This window comes from Aethalodelphis obliquidens, unplaced genomic scaffold, assembly GCF_003676395.1.
Source record: "Aethalodelphis obliquidens isolate GAN/ISIS:26980383/991018 unplaced genomic scaffold, ASM367639v1 scaffold1, whole genome shotgun sequence".
NCBI classification, from domain to species: domain Eukaryota; kingdom Metazoa; phylum Chordata; class Mammalia; order Artiodactyla; family Delphinidae; genus Aethalodelphis; species Aethalodelphis obliquidens.
The window spans coordinates 12240384-12258860 of NW_020837945.1; the positions used below are offsets into that span (position 1 = coordinate 12240384).

An 18477-nucleotide genomic window follows, 5' to 3' on the forward strand; every position below is an offset into this window, starting at 1 on the left:
ATTTCTGGGGCAAATTACAGGTAATCATTGTACCTATGACGGGAAGTAATCTCCTTTTAAGTTAAACGGTTGGGTGAGCCATGCATTTCATCAAATGCTTTTTCCTGCCTATAATCTGTTCTTTACAATTTGGAGGTATTTACTTATATGGAATTTGAAGTAAGGGTTGAATGATGGATGTTAATTAGATTGATAGCTGCAAAGAAGTGAAAGGTAATGAGAAAGTGAAAAATATTTTCCTAGAGGGAGTATTCATTAATTGCCAAACATTTGAGAAAAATTGCATGGGGTACTGAAGTATCGATTCTTTTTCTGATCTTTTTTTAAAGAAACAAAAATACAGCCAGAAATTCATTTGTTTAGATTTGTAAACACTTATCACAGTTACTGCATATAATTCTGACCGAAGTGAGGGAGGCTATCTCTCGAGTCATCTACTCTCTTATATCTCCCTCAATATATATTTTACAAAATCTGTAAATATAATAACATTTTAAGTATTTATTATAGTAGAGAATTTTCTTTAAAATATTTCTTTAATGAAGGGTAGCTCTTAAAGAGGCAGGAATCATTTCTGTAGTTTGGGACTTTTTAGCCAATTCATCTATGGTGTGTAGTGGAGTTCCAGTTGAGGTAGAGTTGGGGCATTTTGTTTACTGATCTTTTTTTGTAATTTGAACTCTGGAACATACTTCCAAATATCCAAGCTATTTTGGAATATGAATGAAAAATTCAGTAAAAGAGTCAACTTTTAAAAGTAGTAGGATCTAGGATAGTTAGGATACACCGAAGTGGATACCAGCTCATTTTTGGTTTTATTTTTCCCGTCGTTGCTATCAGTGACACATCTTTGATATCAGGAAAAAAACTATGGAAAAGCCTTAAATTGACGTCTTTCATTTTGCACGTGGTCTCCCCCTCCCCCGCCACCACCCTTTGGGTTTTGTGCTTCTCGTTACTATCCCACGTAATACAGAATATCTCCGTAGCGTAGAACTTAAATGTAGACATGAGGAAGCGTCACAGACAGATGTTTGCCCCACTCTTCCTTCTACCCTAGGCAAGAGATTCGAAGATTCTTCTCTGGAGAAAGAGAGTGGGTCCAGAGAAAAGACTATAACATCTGGGGGCCCCAACAGAAAGTTGACTTGTACCCGGGATCTGATGGAGATGCCCCTGCTAGACAGCTCCCACCTACATCCACGAAACTTCCAGTCTCATTCTTACGTAGGAGGTAGTTAATGATCATGGTGATCAACACAAGCAGTTAGAACCAAAGGGACTGAGGAAACAAAGACAATGCAGGTGACGGGAGAAAATTTAAAACATAATTGCTGTCCTCAGGGAGATGTTGGAAGGGATCCTACGCGTAGCACAAGTAGAGGATGCTATAGAAAAGGAATGTTCTAAGAAGAATAGCTGTATCTCAGAAACTAAACACGTGGTAAGTGAAATATAAATTTAAATAGGAAGGTTGAAAGCTAAAGCTAGAAAATTGCCCTAGAAATTAAAAAAAAGAGAGATGGGAAATAGGGGAAAAAAGAAATAAGGGAATTGTGCTTTGAAAGTAGGGTTTGAGAAAGCACAACTTGGTCCTATCAGATATGATTTTCAGTCTATATGTTGATTCTGCCCTTGTTCTTAAAATAGTAATAGAGAATAAATTTCTACAAAGAAAAATTAGAATGAAATAGAATAAATGATTAAACTCCTGCAACAAAGCTGTTTTTTCATCCTTCCTACTTGTGTCTCTGCTGTCATATCATTCAACATGTGATGCCTAAGTTCGTCCTTAAAAAAGTAATGTATTATTTTTCCCTTTACACAAGTAATTTAGATTTTTAATTTATTTGGTCATCATGATAGCATAAACTAGTTCTGTTACTTAGACATAAGAACAGGGATTAAGCCCATTTGCATTTGTGTAGTGTTGTTGAACTCTCCATTTATTTTTCTCTTCCTTTTCGTGGGAACACAGATTAATACTGAGATTTGCTCTAAACTAGAAAACTGTCCAGTTTATCGGTTACTGCAGAATCCTGCTGTTGAGATTAGAAAGCAGTCTATCATTATGGCTTATTCTGTGCAAACTCTTTCCTCAAGATTGCTGAAGGAAGGCTTTTAATTTTAACCATCGTTGTTTTACAGATAAAGCTCTGATGGCGCCAAATCTTGATTCCTTTGGACGAGATCGGGCACTGTATCAAGAGCACGCAAAACGTCGGATTGCAGAACGGGAGGCCAGAAGGTAATTCTACAGACGCTTGCTGTTGGTTTGTTTGTGAAGGGAGGAGTCTCTTTTATCTGGTTTGGGAACTTGATATTTGTTATTTAGGACTCGTCGTAGACAAGCCAGAGAGCAAACCGGTAAGATGGCAGATCACCTTGAAGGCCTGTCCAGTGATGACGAAGAAACATCTACAGATATTACAAATTTCAATCTGGAAAAAGGTTAGACATTTATTTGGAAATGAGATTCACTGTCAATGTGCTTTCTCCTTGGCTGTGGTTTCTACCATGAAATAATTTGAAGTTTTGTGGCCTCTGCTTTAGAACTAGGCACTCTGGTTTAATTATTAAAACTCGCACCCATTTTTATTGAGGAGTTCTCAAAATTAGGGGTAACACTTTGTTGTGGGGTTCATCTAGTACTTGCATTATAAATGATATCACTCTTTGAATCACAGAATTTTAAAAGTGACAAGAAAATGTTTCAGATCCCAGGGGCAGCCCTAATGCAGCCTGTCTGGTCTAGAAAGGTAAAGGTTGGCAGTAGGGCATTCAGCCCTGAAGGGAATTCCTGATTTGGGGAGCCCCGAATAATTCAGTCAAGAGGAATAGTTAGTTCTGTTACATGAAGACCTTTCCAGCAGGATCCCCTAGTAAGAGTCTTTATTTCCCACCACTGGCTGCGATTATTTGGAATTGTAGTGGCTGCGAGCCCTTTGGAACTTAGTTGGATAAGCTTATTTTTTTCTCCCACTCTTTTTACAGTGAACATTTCCAAACATACGGAAAACTGCAAGGAATAGCACAGTGATCACCCATATACACCTGTCACCCACATTCAGCAATTCTTACCGTCGTTTAGCCAAGTTTGCTTTGGATTTGTGTGTGTTTTGCTGAAACATTTGAAATTAACTTACGGACATCGTGGCACTTCCCTCTAAAAACTTTAACATCTTTAATGTCTTCTTTAAAAAAAAAAAAAAAAAAGGATGCTTTTCTACCTAACTGCCACACTGTTGTCACACCTGCGAAAATTACCTAGAAGTTTTAGTATCATGTCTGCATTCAGTTTTCCTCCGTAACAGCCCCCCGCCACCCCGCCCAGAATTCCTGGGACCGTTTCTGTTACTCTGTATCTTCTAAACCTGGATCCACACAAGGTTCCTGCATCGCACTTGGTTGTTACATCTTTTTATGTAGAATTAGTGAATATCATGATACCTTATACACATACACACACCCCTTTCTTTATTTGTTTAAGGCATTAACTTCCTGAAGAGACCAGGCCACTTATCTTGTAAAACGTCCTACATTCTAAATTTGTCTGTTTCCTCATGGTTTTAACTTGTTCTTCCAGTCGCTATATTTCTTGTAAACTGGAAGTTAAGTCTTGATTAGATTCAGGTTAAAGCTTTTTTGGCAAGAATACGTCACACAAGATGCTGTTACCAGCATGATACCAGACGGCAAGTGTTAGGTTGCCCACTATTAGTGGTGTTAAGATGGGTCTTGAGAAGCAGGTTGTCACGACTTGGTCTCCTCGTTATAAAGAGTCTGCTGTTCCAAGTCATATGGAGCGTTAAATAACCTTTTACTTAAAGATCCCAGCATCCATTGCTGATTCCTGTCTATGTCAGTTATTGCAATCACCAACAGAAGATGAGATGTGATTGGTCACTGATAATGATACTACACATCTGTTATTTACGTGGTGATTTGTGGGCTGAAGAGCTGGATAACAGAGTTTGTGCTTCTGCAGTTACAGTTACTCTTCCATGGTGCTTGAAATTTGAACTGAGTTTTTGGGGACAGGTGTTATTTAGACTGTGGTGACAGATAATAGTACATATTGGAACTATGCAGAACGGAGACTACCTGCACTGTGGTTTGCATGATAGACGTTTGGAACCTAAACTTACCTCTGGTTCTTTTCTTTTAAGTTGCAGTTAACAATTATTCCTTTGCTAATGAGCCTATCTTATTGATACTCAAGCTACAAAGAAAACACTGAAAATATTTGAACTGTGTTTTTTGTACTGCATACTAAGTTTTGATTCTCTGTGGGGTTTTGTTGTTGTTGTTTTTAGATCGCATTTCAAAAGAGTCCAGCAAGGTATTTGAAGATGTCCTTGAAAGTTTCTGTTCAATCGATTGTATTAAATCCCAGTTTGAAGCATGGCGTTCAAAATACTACACATCCTACAAGGATGCTTACATCGGCCTTTGCTTGCCAAAGTTGTTCAACCCCCTCATAAGGCTGCAGCTTCTCACTTGGACTCCTCTTGAGGTGAGTGGCTTCTATCACTGTTGAAAAGCAATATACTGGACTTCCCTGGTGGCGCAGTGGTTAAGAATCCATCTGCCAATGCGGAGGACATGGGTTCGAGCCCTGGTCCGGGAAGATCCCACATGCCAGGGAGCTACTAAGCCCATGTGCCACAACTGCTGAGCCTGAGCTCTAGAGCTCGCAAGCCACAACTACTGAAGCCCGCGCACCTAGAGCTCATGCTTCGCTACAAGAGAAGCCACCACAATGAGAAACCCATGCACCACAATGAAGAGTAGCCCGCACTTGCTGCAACTAGAGAAAGCCCGCACACAGCAAGACCCAGTGCAGCCATAAATTTAATTAATTAATTTTAAAAAAACAAAAGCAACACTTTCTTCTAAAAGAAAAAAAAAAGCAATACACCATGATGCCTTGGGCAGTTGTAACCTCAAAGCTAGAGATGTAAGCCTCAGCAAAGTGTTTTTCAGGGGAGATAGGTCACCCACAGGGCTATAATTGACACATTATCACTGGGCATAATCTTACGATCTTTCCTTTTATGTTCTGTCCCTTCTCAAGAGAACTGCCTCTTGCTTTTCGATTTTTATACAGTGTCTTTCTCAGTCAACTAAAATTACATGTAGTGACGCTGAGATATGAACATGAATGAATAAGAACTTGGTTCTTTGATTCCAGAAAAACAGAACATCATGGGAAAGCTCAATGAGGAAGATGTGAAATGGGACCCTGAACTAAGTCAGTGGTGATGGAAATCAGGAGGATGAGATAAACTGATAGATTTAAGAGGTGGAATCAATAGGACCTCTTTGCCTGTTACATAAGGGAGGAAACTCAAATTGTCTGTTTACATGTAGTGGTCATGCTTATGATACGGTTTTGGAAGTTACCAACATATGGATGGAGCCGTGGGCATGAATGAGATGGGCTGGGTTGAATATGTGAACTGTAACGAAAAGAAGACTGAGGTTGAAGCCCTGAAAACAAGAGGAAAGAAATCTAAGCTCTGGGAACCATTCAGCTCCCAGCTCCTGATTGCTCTTTGCCAGACCTTGTGGAGTCCCACCCTGTGCATGTGTTTCTCAGTGTCCAGCAGAGACTCGGGGACACTCGTGTGCATCTGGGAGCTCTCCTTCTGTGTAGCTCCTTCCTCTGCCCCACAGCTTCTAGCGTTCCAGCCTTCCTGAGCTTAGATTGTCTACTAACTCAGCAGGACTGCTCTGCTTGCAGTTGCCTACCCTGATCTCCTCTTCTGACCAGGAGCTCACCTCATTTGATTCCGTTCTTTCAGGGGTCATAGTCCTATACTGCCTGTGGTCCATTGTCTGAAAATAGATGTTTCATATATTTGTCCAGTTTTTAGTTTATGACTGAAGGCTAAATCCAGTTCCTGTTACTCTTTTCATGACTGGAAGCAGAAATAGCCACTATTTTAAATGTTTGGGTAACCTTTTAACTATTTTCTAGGCAAAATGTCGTGACTTTGAGAATATGCTGTGGTTTGAATCTTTGCTGTTTTACGGTTGTGAAGAGCGAGAGCAAGAAAAAGATGATGTAGATGTTGCACTGTTACCTACCATTGTGGAAAAGGTGATTCTCCCTAAACTAACAGGTAGAGATTACTGAATTGAACATTCAAACACATTGGGTTTTTCAAATCTATTTTTAGGAGTTTTTAATCAGAACATATTTTCTCATAGAAATTATATTATTAATAATAAAGTTACCACCAGACCCAGAGATGGCTAAAGGGTACCTATCTTTTAACTTGGGACTTAAAGACCACCTTGGGGAGGGCCTGGAATTGGGGGCAGTAATTGATCCACAGGCAAATTTCAGGCTCTTAAGAACTGCCTGAAGCAGAACTGAGTACATAGTTTCAGGGGGGATATGCCTTTTTCTGGAGAGCAGTTTCATTACTTTCATCCATTTCTCACAAACAAATTAGGAATTGTTGACCTATTTAAAATATTGATATTAAAAATAAAGCTCAAGTTCAGGTGGAAATTCTTGTTGCTGGCACAGCATCTCCTAGGATACAGAAATCCTGCTTTCCCGAATCTTTATTTTCACCAAGAAGCAGAAAATCATAGGAATCTGTCCCCTCGCCACATGCGCCTAATCTTCAACGTTCCCGCGGTTAAGAGGACAAAGAAGACTGAAGCTTACACTCTAGAGGAAGAAAAACGTCATGATTGGCGTTTCTAAGTTGGGGACTGCTTGACGTCAGATTCAAGTCAGCAGCAGTTTACTTCTGTATCTCAGTACATTCTGCTTTTTTTTTTCCCTTAATAGTGATAGCTGAAAATATGTGGGACCCCTTTTCTACAACACAGACTTCAAGAATGGTTGGAATTACTCTAAAATTAATAAATGGGTATCCTTCAGTAGTGAATGCAGAAAACAAAAATACACAGGTAATTTAATTATTATCTATGAAAGGTTTTTTAAATTTTTTAAAATTTATTATTTTGTCTTCTCCTTTCCCTTTGAAAATGAGCAAGAGTTGAGAGAATGAGTGGTTATATTCTGAGCCAGCAAGAAAATCTGATTCTCCCACTTAAGGCATCTGTCCTTTATAGCCTGAAATATACAAAATTTGAGATAGTAGTTTTTAGTTTCAGAATATCGATTGGGAAAGATGATGTAATTAGTCTAGATAGCCTCTCCTTTGTACTGTTTTCACCCTCCTCACCACCCCACCCCCATTCTCAATCGGACTAATCACACATCCCTTGAAGACCTGTATTTTTTTCGGGAAAAGAAAAACTACTGGAATGGGTAACAATTGATCATTTAAATGCTGAAACATTTAAATAGCATGTAAAATAATGAGGTATTGTTTTATAAAGTTTCAGAACTTCAGATTGCCACTGCCTGCACTGAACATTCTTATGAGCTATTTAGATATGAAAAAGTACTCCTTATCATTGTTTTATTTTCACTGACCTCATTTTGAGAGGAACCAGATTATAGGTCTGATCTTAAATCTTTATATAGTAGATTAAGAGGTTGGAAGATTTCTAAATGGCTTCATTGCTTGGTAATTCATGAGGGCTGAACGAAGAGTAAGTAGTAAATATTAAAGACCTTAGAACCGTCAGTGGGGAAAGTTAAAAAATTTGAGATGCTGTTCACTCAAAATTGAATACTCTGTATGATTTGGAATATTGCTTATTTTTATTTACTAAAATTTAACTTTTATCATAACCCTTATTAAAATGCATGATCTGTTTTTAACTCCTTAGGTGTACCTAAAAGCACTTCTATTGAGAATGAGAAGAACTTTAGATGATGATGTATTCATGCCCTTGTATCCCAAAAAGTAAGTAACTCCTAAGAACATTAAAGATGATAATATTCTCCATTATTTTTCAGAGAAGACTTCTTAAACTCCGGAAAACTAAGCATAGCTTGAAATACAAGCTTTACCTACATAGTATAAACGTGTAGCCCAAAGAGAGTGGCTCAGTGGGGAAATTGCTCCCTTACGCAGCATAACCCTTAGTGTCTCACAGTAAATTGCCGTTACCTTTTAAAATTACCTTCTGGAATACAGTTGTTTGAAAATTTGAAGAATTAGTTAACTTCTTATGTTCACCCCTTTTACTTACAGAAATCTTCTAGGAATCAGATGGCATTTATCACACAACTTTGATCATGATGTGTTTCTCTTTTTTTCTTAGTGTCTTGGAAAATAAAAATTCTGGGCCTTACTTGTTTTTTCAACGACAGTTTTGGTCTTCAGTTAAGGTACGTGTCTGTAGGCTATCTAAAAGACTTCAGATTTTGTTTGACTTCATACAAACTAATTTTATTCCAAAAGTTTATTCAGGTTTGATGTTTGCAGAGGTGAAAATGTATTCTGAGTTCCAGTAAGGTCCAAACTAGCCAACAAGATGCCTTACTAAACCACAGCAAGGAGAGTACCAGATACTCTTCTAAGTTGTGGAAATATAGCACTGAATTAAGATAGAAGTAGAGCCTTCATGGCGTTTATAACCACGCTCAATTGGCAGTAGCAAATAAGTAATCTCAGGTGTGATGAGTTTTGAAAAAAAATTCAAAGTTGTATGGGAGCATATGACAAGGGTCACAAATACCTTGACGGATGAGTCACAGAAGATTCCCTTCCACCCTGAGGAAGTGATATTTAGGTTATTAGTTGGCCCTGAGGTAAGGGAGAGCAGGGTATACTAGAACTGAGAAAAGGCCAGGATGGCTAGAGTTAGGGAAGAGATGAGCAGCTCAGATGATAGGGGAGCTCTAATTTACATGTAGACATGTAACCACTCCCTAAATCAAGATGTATAATGCTTCCATCATCTCCCCCAGATTCCCCATGCCCCTTTGTAGTCAAGCCCACCCCTACGGCCTGGCCACCCCTTCTTATTGTCCTGTAGTTTTCTTTATGAGAATGTCTTAGGAATAGAATTACATACTAAGTAGCCTTTTGAGTCTGGCTTCATTCACTTAACAATGCATTCGTGATTTACCAGTGTTGTCTTGTGTTCACTCCTTTTTATTGCCAAGTAGTATTCCATCGTATGGTGGATATCCCACAGGATTTTTTTGTTTTGTTTTTTATCCATTCCCCAATTGAGGGACACTGGATTGTTTCCAGTTTGGAGTAATTATGAATAAACCTGTTTGCACACAGGTTTTTCTGGGTATATAAGTTTTCATCACTTGGGTAAATACCTAGGCAAAGCTGTTTTCTAAACCAACAATATATTAGCGTTCTAGTTATTCTTCTTTCTCACCACTCACCACACTTGGTATCTTCAGGGTTTTTATTTTTTTTAAGTCATTCTCCTAGATGTATAGTTGTGTCTTGTTATTATTTTAATTTGCATTTTCCTAACAACTGATGATGTTGAGCATGTTTCCTTTTTTTTTCCTCTTTTTTATAAATAAATTTATTTATTTTATTTATTTTTGGCTGTGTTAGGTCTTCGTTGCTGCTTGCGGCTAGCGGGGGCTACTCTTCGTTGCAGTGCGCGGGCTTCTCATTGCAGTGGCTTCTCTTGTTGCAGAGCATGGGCTCTAGGCACGTGGGCTTCAGTAGTTGTGGCGCACGGGCTTAGTTGCTCCGCGGCATGTGAGATCTTCCCGGACCAGGGCTTGAACTCATGTCCCCTGCATTGACGGGTGGATTCTTAGCCACTGTGCCACCAGGGAAGCCCAGGCATGTTTTCATGTGCTTACTTGCCATTTGTATATGTTCTTCGATGAAGTATCTGTTCAAATCTTTTGCCCATTTTTAAAAATTCGTTCTTCTTATTATTGAGCTTTGAGTTTTGTATTCTTGAAACAAGTACTTTATCAGATACATGATCTGCAAAGAGTTTTTCCCCCCAGTCTGTGTCTTAACAGTGTTTCAGAGTGCAGAAGTTCTTCATTTTGATGAAGTCCAACTTACTGTCTTTTCCTGTTATGAGTTGTGCTTTAGGTGTTGCATCTAAGAAATCTTTGCCGAATACAAGGCCACAGAGTTTTTTTCCTATCCTTTCTCCTAGACATTTCATAGTTTTAGGTTTTACATTTAAGTCTGTGATCCATTTTGAGTTAATTTTTATATAGGGCATGAGGCCTTGACGTTCCTTTGTCCCAGCACAGTTTGTTGAAAAGACTACCCTTTTTAAAATTAAATTGCTTTTGTTCCTTTGCTGAGAATCATTTGCTCTTATATGGGTTGTGGAAGTGTTTTTGTAGGGAAGTGACATGAAAATATTGCCCTTTTTAACATATTCTGGCTTCTGTGTGGGGATAATGAAATGAAGTAGGTGAGGATAGTAATGATGAAAATGGAAATTAGTACTTATTACATATTTACTGTGTGCCAAGCACTGCAGCACACATTATCTCATTGAATCCTCACAGCAGCCCTATGAGCTTGACTCTGCTGATGGGACAGTGAGGCACAGAATAACCTGCCCAGGCTCGTCCCTTTGTTAAGTGGCAGAGATGGGAGTCTAACTCAGGCCAGTCAAACTCTTGAGCAGCTCTTCTCAGCTGGGTTTCTGTGGAAGAATTAATACCTGATGCCCTAAGGCCTCCATTGCGTATGCAGCTAGAAGGGTACTAGCTTGTACCATCGTTGGGAAAATTATGTAAGGAGTCACTCAGATCATTTTCTGTAGGTTTTAGTTCTCTCACAGAGCCCTGCTGGAGGAGAACTAGACCAGCGCTGTTCCTCGTAGTCAGTTGAATAACTGCAGGGCCCACAAAGAGATGACGGCAGCTTCGATCAGGGGCATGGCGGCAAGGACTGAGAGAGAGGCACAGAATGGGGAGAGGTGGGGTTCGACAGCTTGAGGGCGAGGGCGAGAATGATAAGGCTCATGTAGGCTCTGGCTCGATTGAATTGTTGGATAGCGTTGCCATTTCCTAAGATGAGAAATACTGGGAACTTAGAATTTTATGGTGGAATGGGCGGGGGCTTCCATTTTATATGTATTGAGCTTAAGTAGTTCCAATATCCAGGTTCATGAAGTCTGGTAAGCATGCAATGTGGTAGTCAAAAAAAGAATTTCCATCTTTTTGCAGGGTCACAGGACTGGTTTAGGCATGATTTTCAAGGGAGGACATTTATCTAAGAATCATCATTTGCCCACCAGTACTTTCTGTTATGATGGGAAATGGTCTGTATCTGCATTGTCCACTATAGTAAACACTAGCTCCATGTGGCTATTTAAATTTTAGTTAACCTCAGTCATTATCAGAAATATTCAGACCCTTCAAAACTGCTTATTAGTGCTTTGGCAAGACATGGTCCAGGGTATTTCATAAGGTGTTTTATTGTGTAAGTAATTTACTTTGTACTTAACTGCTTTACATTGCCTCTCAATTTTTTTTTCTTCTCAAAAAACCAAACTTTTAGTAATAGAAATCAGATTTGTGGTTGCCACAGGTGGGGAGTTGTGGGGAGATTGGATAAAGGGGGATCAGAAGGTACAGACTTCCAGTTGTAAGATAAGATAAGTTCTGGGGATGTAATGTACAACATGGTGACTGTAATTAACAATAGTGTATTGTATATTTGAAAGTTGCTAAGAGAATAGAAAAAAGATTTGTAACTGCGTGAGGGGAAGGATGTTAACTTATGGTGATTATTTCACAATATATATTTAAATCATTTTGTTGTATGCCTTAAACTTACACAATGTTACATGTCAATTATATCTCAATAAAACTGGGGGAAAATAATTTTCTTCTTCTTTCTAGCTCTTAGGGAATTTTCTTCAATGGTATGGCATTTTCTCAAACAAAACTCTTCAGGAATTATCAATAGACGGTTTATTAAATAGATACATTCTCATGGCTTTTCAGAATTCAGAATATGGCGATGACAGCATCAAAAAAGCCCAAAATGTGAGTTAAATGACACATATTGTAGTTTTTAAAGCATACGAGTTAAGATGGATTAAGTTTTCCTTGTTTGAAGAGATTTGAGAATTTCATGAAAACCCCTTTGATTATCGAAGTTGGTATAATGTTGACAATCTCCCCTTAGCATTTTTTACATAAAAAGTTGTACTGTTATATATGTGTATATTTGTCCTTCTATCCATCTATCTGTATCAATATTTTTATAGGTATTAATAAAAGTTTTAATTTGGGGATAATTTTTTTTAACAGTTGAATGAATGCTATTTTAAGTGTTACTAAAGAAATGGTCTCTTCTCTCATTTAAGAAATAATTTTAGTTAATTTTTTTTTACTTCATATACGTGAGTTATACAGCTTTGATAATTTTTTAAACTATTTTTTAAACAATCATATGATTAAAGAAAATGTGCAAGTACAGTACAGTTTTTCGACCTAACAATATCAGAGTAATTCTCTGACATGATACTCCCTCACCCTCAAATAGTTTTGTGTCTGTTTCCTATAAACATGGATTTTCTTGTACACGATTACAATATGACCATCAACATCAGGAAATTAACATTTATATATTACTGTCACCTAATCCTTAGGCCCCTTTTCACGTTTTATCAGCTATCTCAATAATATCCAAAGGAACTGGCAAAAGAAATTCCCAGATCATCCTTTGCATTTAATTGTCACGTCTCTTTAGTCTCCTTTAATCTGGAAGAGTGCTTGATTCCTTGACCTTCATACCTTCTGAAGATGATAAGCCAGTTATTTTGTAGAATGTCCCTCAATTTGGGTTTGTCTGATATTCTCTCATGAATAGATTCAGATTTTGCATCTTTGTCAGGAATTGTCCTAGACTTCATTAGTGTGAGTCCCTTCAAGTTGACCTCTGTGACCTTGTGGCATGTCCTCTAATTTGGGGGGAGCACTTTCTTGCTTTCTGGCACACGATGTTCCAGGCTTATCTTGTACCTGCTTGGCCCAGCTCTGGAATCCGTTGTTTCTCCAAGCATCCCTGGGTTCTTTGGTGGGGAGCTGTCTCTACCCACTGGCTGCTTTCTCCCGGGTGGGAAACAGCCTCCCCTTGCTCGGGTTTTGGTACCCCATGCCAGGTTGCCACCATGCCCTGTTCGCGTCCTGCTTGGGCTCTTGCCCTAGGCTGCCCCTCCGGTGTGATGCTCTCTTCACTTCTCTGGGCCAGCACGGCTCCTACTGCCAGCAAGGATGCCTACTTACTGAACTGTTTGGCACGGGGAGAGGCTGCAGTTTGGTACTTATGCTATACATGTTTTTACATCAAAAGCTGCTGATCAAAGGACAGTTCAGTTCATTTAGGGCTTTCTGGAAGACTGGAAAATGAAGCAATTGGTTATCAATCTTATGTCCCTAATTTACTTAAATATTGGAGAAATTATTTATCTCTTGCTTTGAGTGTCTATATATTGAAGTTTAAAATTAGGGTATATCTAGGTGTATTTGTATAGTTTATGTAGAAAATCAGGTTTAAAAGAATATCCCTTCTAAGTAATTAGTTATATGTTGCTCAATAGCAAGTCTTCTAGTTAAGTACATTATACGCATTATCTAGACTCAGCTTTTAGATGCTTTAATTTATTTTTGTTTTAACTGTTTACTTCTTTCTTCTTCATAGGTGATCAGTTGTTTCCCCAAGCAGTGGTTCATGAATCTGAAAGGAGAAAGAACTATTTCTCAGTTAGAAAACTTCTGTCGATACCTTGTACACTTAGCAGATACAATTTACAGAAACAGTATCGGGTGCTCTGATGTGGAAAAAAGAAATGCAAGGTAATTATTTGTCATTATAGAATGAAACAGTGATCTAGAGTCTTTAGTTGTTAGGTTTAGTATTATTAAAATGTTTTCAGTAGAGACATGGTTATCTTTTACTTTAATTTTTATTTTATTTTGATTCTTTTCTTTCTTTTTTTTTAAATTAATTGATTTAGTTTTGGCTGCTCTGGGTCTTTGTTGTTGCGCGCGGCCTTTCTCTAGTTGCAGAGAGCGGCAGCTACTCTTCGTTGCGGTGCGCAGGCTTCTCACTGTGGTGGCTTCCCTTGTTGCAGAGCACAGGCTCGAGGCACATGGGCTTCAGTAGTTGTGGCTCGCAGGCTCTAGAGCGCAGGCTCAGTAGTTGCGGCGCACGCACAGCCTTAGTTGCTCTGCGGCCTGTGGGATCTTCCCGGACCAGGGCTTGAACCCATGTCCCCTGCGTTGGCAGGCAGACTCTTAATCACTGTGCCACCAGGGAAGCCCTATATTTTACTTTAAATTGTTAACATTGACTTAGTATTGATAAACCTACCAAAAATACACATTATTTTTTTCATTTTTGCAACTTTTACCTAATCTTTTTTCAATATTTTATTTATGAAGATATTAAGGGAAGATTTCTGGTAAGTGAATCATTGCTTTTTCTGTCTCCTCCCTTGAATAATTGGGGAAATCTCAGGCTCTTAGAATGTCATGGATCTTGGTCTTTGGAGGTTCATTTTACAGATACAAACCCTAGAAAAGATAGCCACTGAAACCCAAAGTATATTGAAGGTTATATCTCAATTTTGAGATGTTTGTGCTCTATATTGAGTTTTTCTATATCCATATCATAGACTAAGTCATCACTCATGATTTATGGGGAGCAGCTTATACATATTTTTTATCAAGGTTTCAAGGAAGGAATGAACAAACCATTATCCCTTTTCCAGCACATTGTCTTGGGTGTTCATGGAATTTGGGGGTAGCTCTCTAGCATAAAAAGTAAGTAGTAGTAATAATAACAACTAGTACCACCATTTGGAAGAATTTTTATTTTTGTTTTGTTTTTCGTTTTTTTTTTGGTTTTTTTTTGGCCACACTGCATGGCTTGTGGGATCTTAGTTCCCAGACCAGGGATTGAACCCAGGCCCACCACAGTGAAAGCGCCGAGTCCTAACCACTGGACCACCAAGGAATTCCCAAAGACGAATTTTATTTTTTAAAGTTTCATTTCGTATATTCTTCCTAATGTCAGAGTTTCATTTTCATTTTGATCACACCATTAGTCATACCCCCTAACAAAATCCTTTTCTTTTCCCCTGTTCCCCTTCCAGGAAAAAGAACCTTATTTTCTTGAGAGAAAATTTGCTATCTTTTATAATAAAATTAAAGGCAAAGTAGATAGTAAATACTTCAGTGGTTAAAAAAAAATCTTTGCCAGGTGATTTTGGGGTTTTTTTTTTGGCCACACTGTGTCGCTTGTGGGGTTTTAGTTCCCCGACCAGTGATCGAACCCAGGCCCTTGGCAGTGAGAGCTTGGAGTGCTAACCTCTGGACCACCAGGGAATTCTCTGGTTTATATTTTTATTTCATCCTTACCATGTCATTTTGCTGTTGGTTGTTATTTATTGGCACTAATATTTCTTCTCAATGTGTTGTTTTTTACTAGATAAATCCTATTCACTTCACTTTTTTTAAACTTTGATTTATATATGTAACAGTGTTTTTGTTTGGGAGTAAGTATCAACAAACACTATTTACTTTTCTATGGAAAAGAATTTCAGCAGCTGTTTAAGCACCTGCTGTGTGCAGTGCACATAAAGTAGGTTCCACTTTATGAGTGTGAGTCACAAAATCTTAAAAATTATAATCCTTCCCTAAAAGGTGCTTACTACAATTTTGTAGAGAAGAGACAGCCAATAATGTCACATTGTGTGTTGTTTCTCACAAGTGGTTCAAACTATTGTAAATGTTAAAAGTAGTTCCTGGCAGCATCACCTGGGAGCTTTGTTAGAAATGCAAATTCTCAGGCCCCGCTCCAGACCTGCTGAACAGAATTCTGAAGGTGGGGCCTGGTGATCTGTGTTTTAGCGCTCTTCTAGGTAATCCTGATGTATGCTAAAATTTGAGGATTACTGAGAATGACTTCTAGCTGGGTGATAAAAGAAGCCAGGTTGGGCTTCCCTGGTGGCGCAGTGGTTGAGAGTCCGCCTGCCGATGCAGGGGACATGGGTTCGTGCCCCGGTCCAGGAAGATCCCACATGCCGCGGAGCGGCCGGGCCCGTGAGCCATGGCCGCTGAGCCTGCGCGTCCGGAGCCTGTGCTCCGCAAGGGGAGAGGCCACAACAGTGAGAGGCCCGCGTACCGCAAAAAAAAAAAAAGAAGCCAGGTTATACTTTATTAGTGAATTTTGGAGGAGTGGAAATTACTCTGGCTCTTGATGGGTTGGTCATGAATACCCACGAATATAATTTGTGTTCCAGGTGTACTCTAGGAGAGCTGGGACTCTGGTTTGGGAAGGAATGGAAGGCAGAGCTCTGAAGTAGTTAAGTTAGGCAATAGAGTGCTTTCTCTCCTTTCTCGGTATTAATGAAAATCATGGATCTGAATGAGATTTTGGGGTGTTTTTAGTTTTGAAAATGGGTCCTCTGTTTCTGGGTATTTAAACATGGGCGGGTTTTTTTTTTTTAATATGGACAATTTTTTTTCCCACATGCTGTAACCTGCTGATCCGTGTTTCCTTTTTTCTCCTTTAGGGAAAACATAAAACAGATAGTAAAACTCCTTGCAAGTGTTCGAGCTCTGGATCACGCCATGTCTGTTGCAAGTGACCACAATGTGAAAGAATTTAAGTCTTTGATCGAAGGAAAATAGATCTATGAGACTGAAAAGAAGCCTAATTTGTTCTAATACCATTCCCAATGTAAAAATTTTGTATATATGTAAAGTTTCTTAAACTGTAAAATATTGACTCTTGTTTTAATACAAAGAACATTATTAATATTCAATACTGTGTCTTTAAATGCGATTTCTTCAGAATGAAATGAATTCAGATTATTTCTAGGAAGTCTGTGAATGGTTTCCTTACTGCCTGTCATACTTTGTTTACAGAAGTATTTTATATGGTCATTTAAATTAACTCTCTCAGCTAATTGTTCTCTGTAAACAATGTGTGCAGTGTATATTGTATAATTATGCATATATATATATATATATTTATACCACCATGGAGTTACTTTCACACTGGAAATTTGTGGTGTTTTTCTACAGAGTAAGCCTTTTAACAGCAGAAAATTATTCAGTAGCAAATTGTCTTAGGGAAATTACTACACTGTTGCAACAAAAGGGCTGGCAAGTGACTAAGTATTCGTCACCTTTTGGTTAGCAGTTGCTATCACCGTAGCTGTGCTGCCTTAAAATTGAGAGTTGAGTGTGGACTTAGTCATTGGTGAATGGTGAACTTTTCTTCCTTGAATTAGCATTACAGTCAACTGTACGTTTAATGTGAGCTCTAAATAAATATATGCAACATAGGTTTTTGAAAAGAACATAGAAGTTTCATTTTTGGAAATAATAGATCCACAACCTAATGCATGGTTTGGGGCTGACTCTCCTGTCTCATTCATGATTTTACTCCCTGACCAGCTTAAAAAAATACATGCATTTGGATTTTAGTAATCTAGCATTATATTTTAAATCTCACATATGTGAGTTATGATATGCAATAAAGAACACGCCTTGCTGATGAGCTACACCCAAGCAGTTTAATATCCATGGTCTTCTGTAATGTTTATACCATGTTGTAAATACTCAGAGAACTTGTTTTAAAGTTTATGCTTTCTGATTCTGTGATTTTCAAAAGAGGAACTTTTTGGAAATTAAGGACTATTGTTTGATAATTATATATGTAATTAAGCTTTAGCCAAGCATTAAATTAATTTTTAAATAGAACCTTTGTTATATTTGGCTGGTGACTAATTTTAGTTGGAGCATTTCAGATGACTGATATAGTGAGACTATTAGCATGTGTACCCTTGGTCAAGTCAAATAATATTTAGAACAGTGTCATGCACTCTAATTGCTCTGTCAATTTTATCTTTATTGTAGGATCATTGCTTATCCCTACAGATTCATTCTGGATGAATTCATTCTGGAGAAAGTGGCCTAGTAAATAGAATTAAAATAGAACACTTATTCTCAACTTAAATGGACTAAAACATATAAACTCGCATATATATATGACATGCACATCGTTTGTTCCTTAAATTTGTGTTTCCAAATGCACTGAACCGATTACTTTTCCTATATCTGCACTTAAGGACTCTTGAAGTAAACTCAGATTTTTCATCATGTGACATCCATCAGGCTGTTTTAGGAATGAGTTTGAACACCACGCTAGGACCTTGATGTCAGGTCAATTTAGCATAGAACTGTGCATAAAACAAGTGGTTTTCGTTTCACAACCCAAAGATTTTTATTCCTGAAATAGCTAACGGACAGTCTTTCTTAGGAAGGAAATTGTCAAAAGATAAATTCAGAGGGTGACATTTTAATAAAGCTGAGGTTTTGTCTTTGCAGTTTTTTCTTTCGGCGCAGTCTTCCAAAATACTTCCAAAATAGATGAGGAAGATTTTTGAAAAGGAAAGTTACTTTATTGAGACAACGTAAACCATAGGCATAAGGAACTGTAACTGCTCTTCTACCAGGTGAGGATGGTGACCCATATCCTTATTGATGCCATGGTGTCCTGCATAGACCTGCAGCTCTGCCTGAGGGCTTTCTCTTGGCCTGTGCTACAGGCTGGA

The 18477-nt window shown here is 38.4% G+C and overlaps 1 protein-coding gene across 1 annotated transcript in view; it reads left to right on the forward strand.

The window, feature by feature from the left end:
• PAXBP1 (PAX3 and PAX7 binding protein 1) overlaps positions 1 to 18249 on the forward strand; it is a 34503-nt gene extending 16254 nt beyond the window's left edge. Inside the window, exons 9-18 of the mRNA XM_027101258.1 lie at positions 2149 to 2248; positions 2336 to 2451; positions 4317 to 4516; positions 5984 to 6128; positions 6812 to 6933; positions 7765 to 7841; positions 8203 to 8269; positions 11744 to 11890; positions 13551 to 13705; positions 16429 to 18249. Coding sequence (XP_026957059.1) covers positions 2149 to 2248; positions 2336 to 2451; positions 4317 to 4516; positions 5984 to 6128; positions 6812 to 6933; positions 7765 to 7841; positions 8203 to 8269; positions 11744 to 11890; positions 13551 to 13705; positions 16429 to 16546 — 1247 coding nt within the window. The 3' untranslated portion in view covers positions 16547 to 18249. The remainder of the gene's footprint in view (positions 1 to 2148; positions 2249 to 2335; positions 2452 to 4316; positions 4517 to 5983; positions 6129 to 6811; positions 6934 to 7764; positions 7842 to 8202; positions 8270 to 11743; positions 11891 to 13550; positions 13706 to 16428) is intronic.
• Positions 18250 to 18477: the final 228 nt, after the last annotated feature.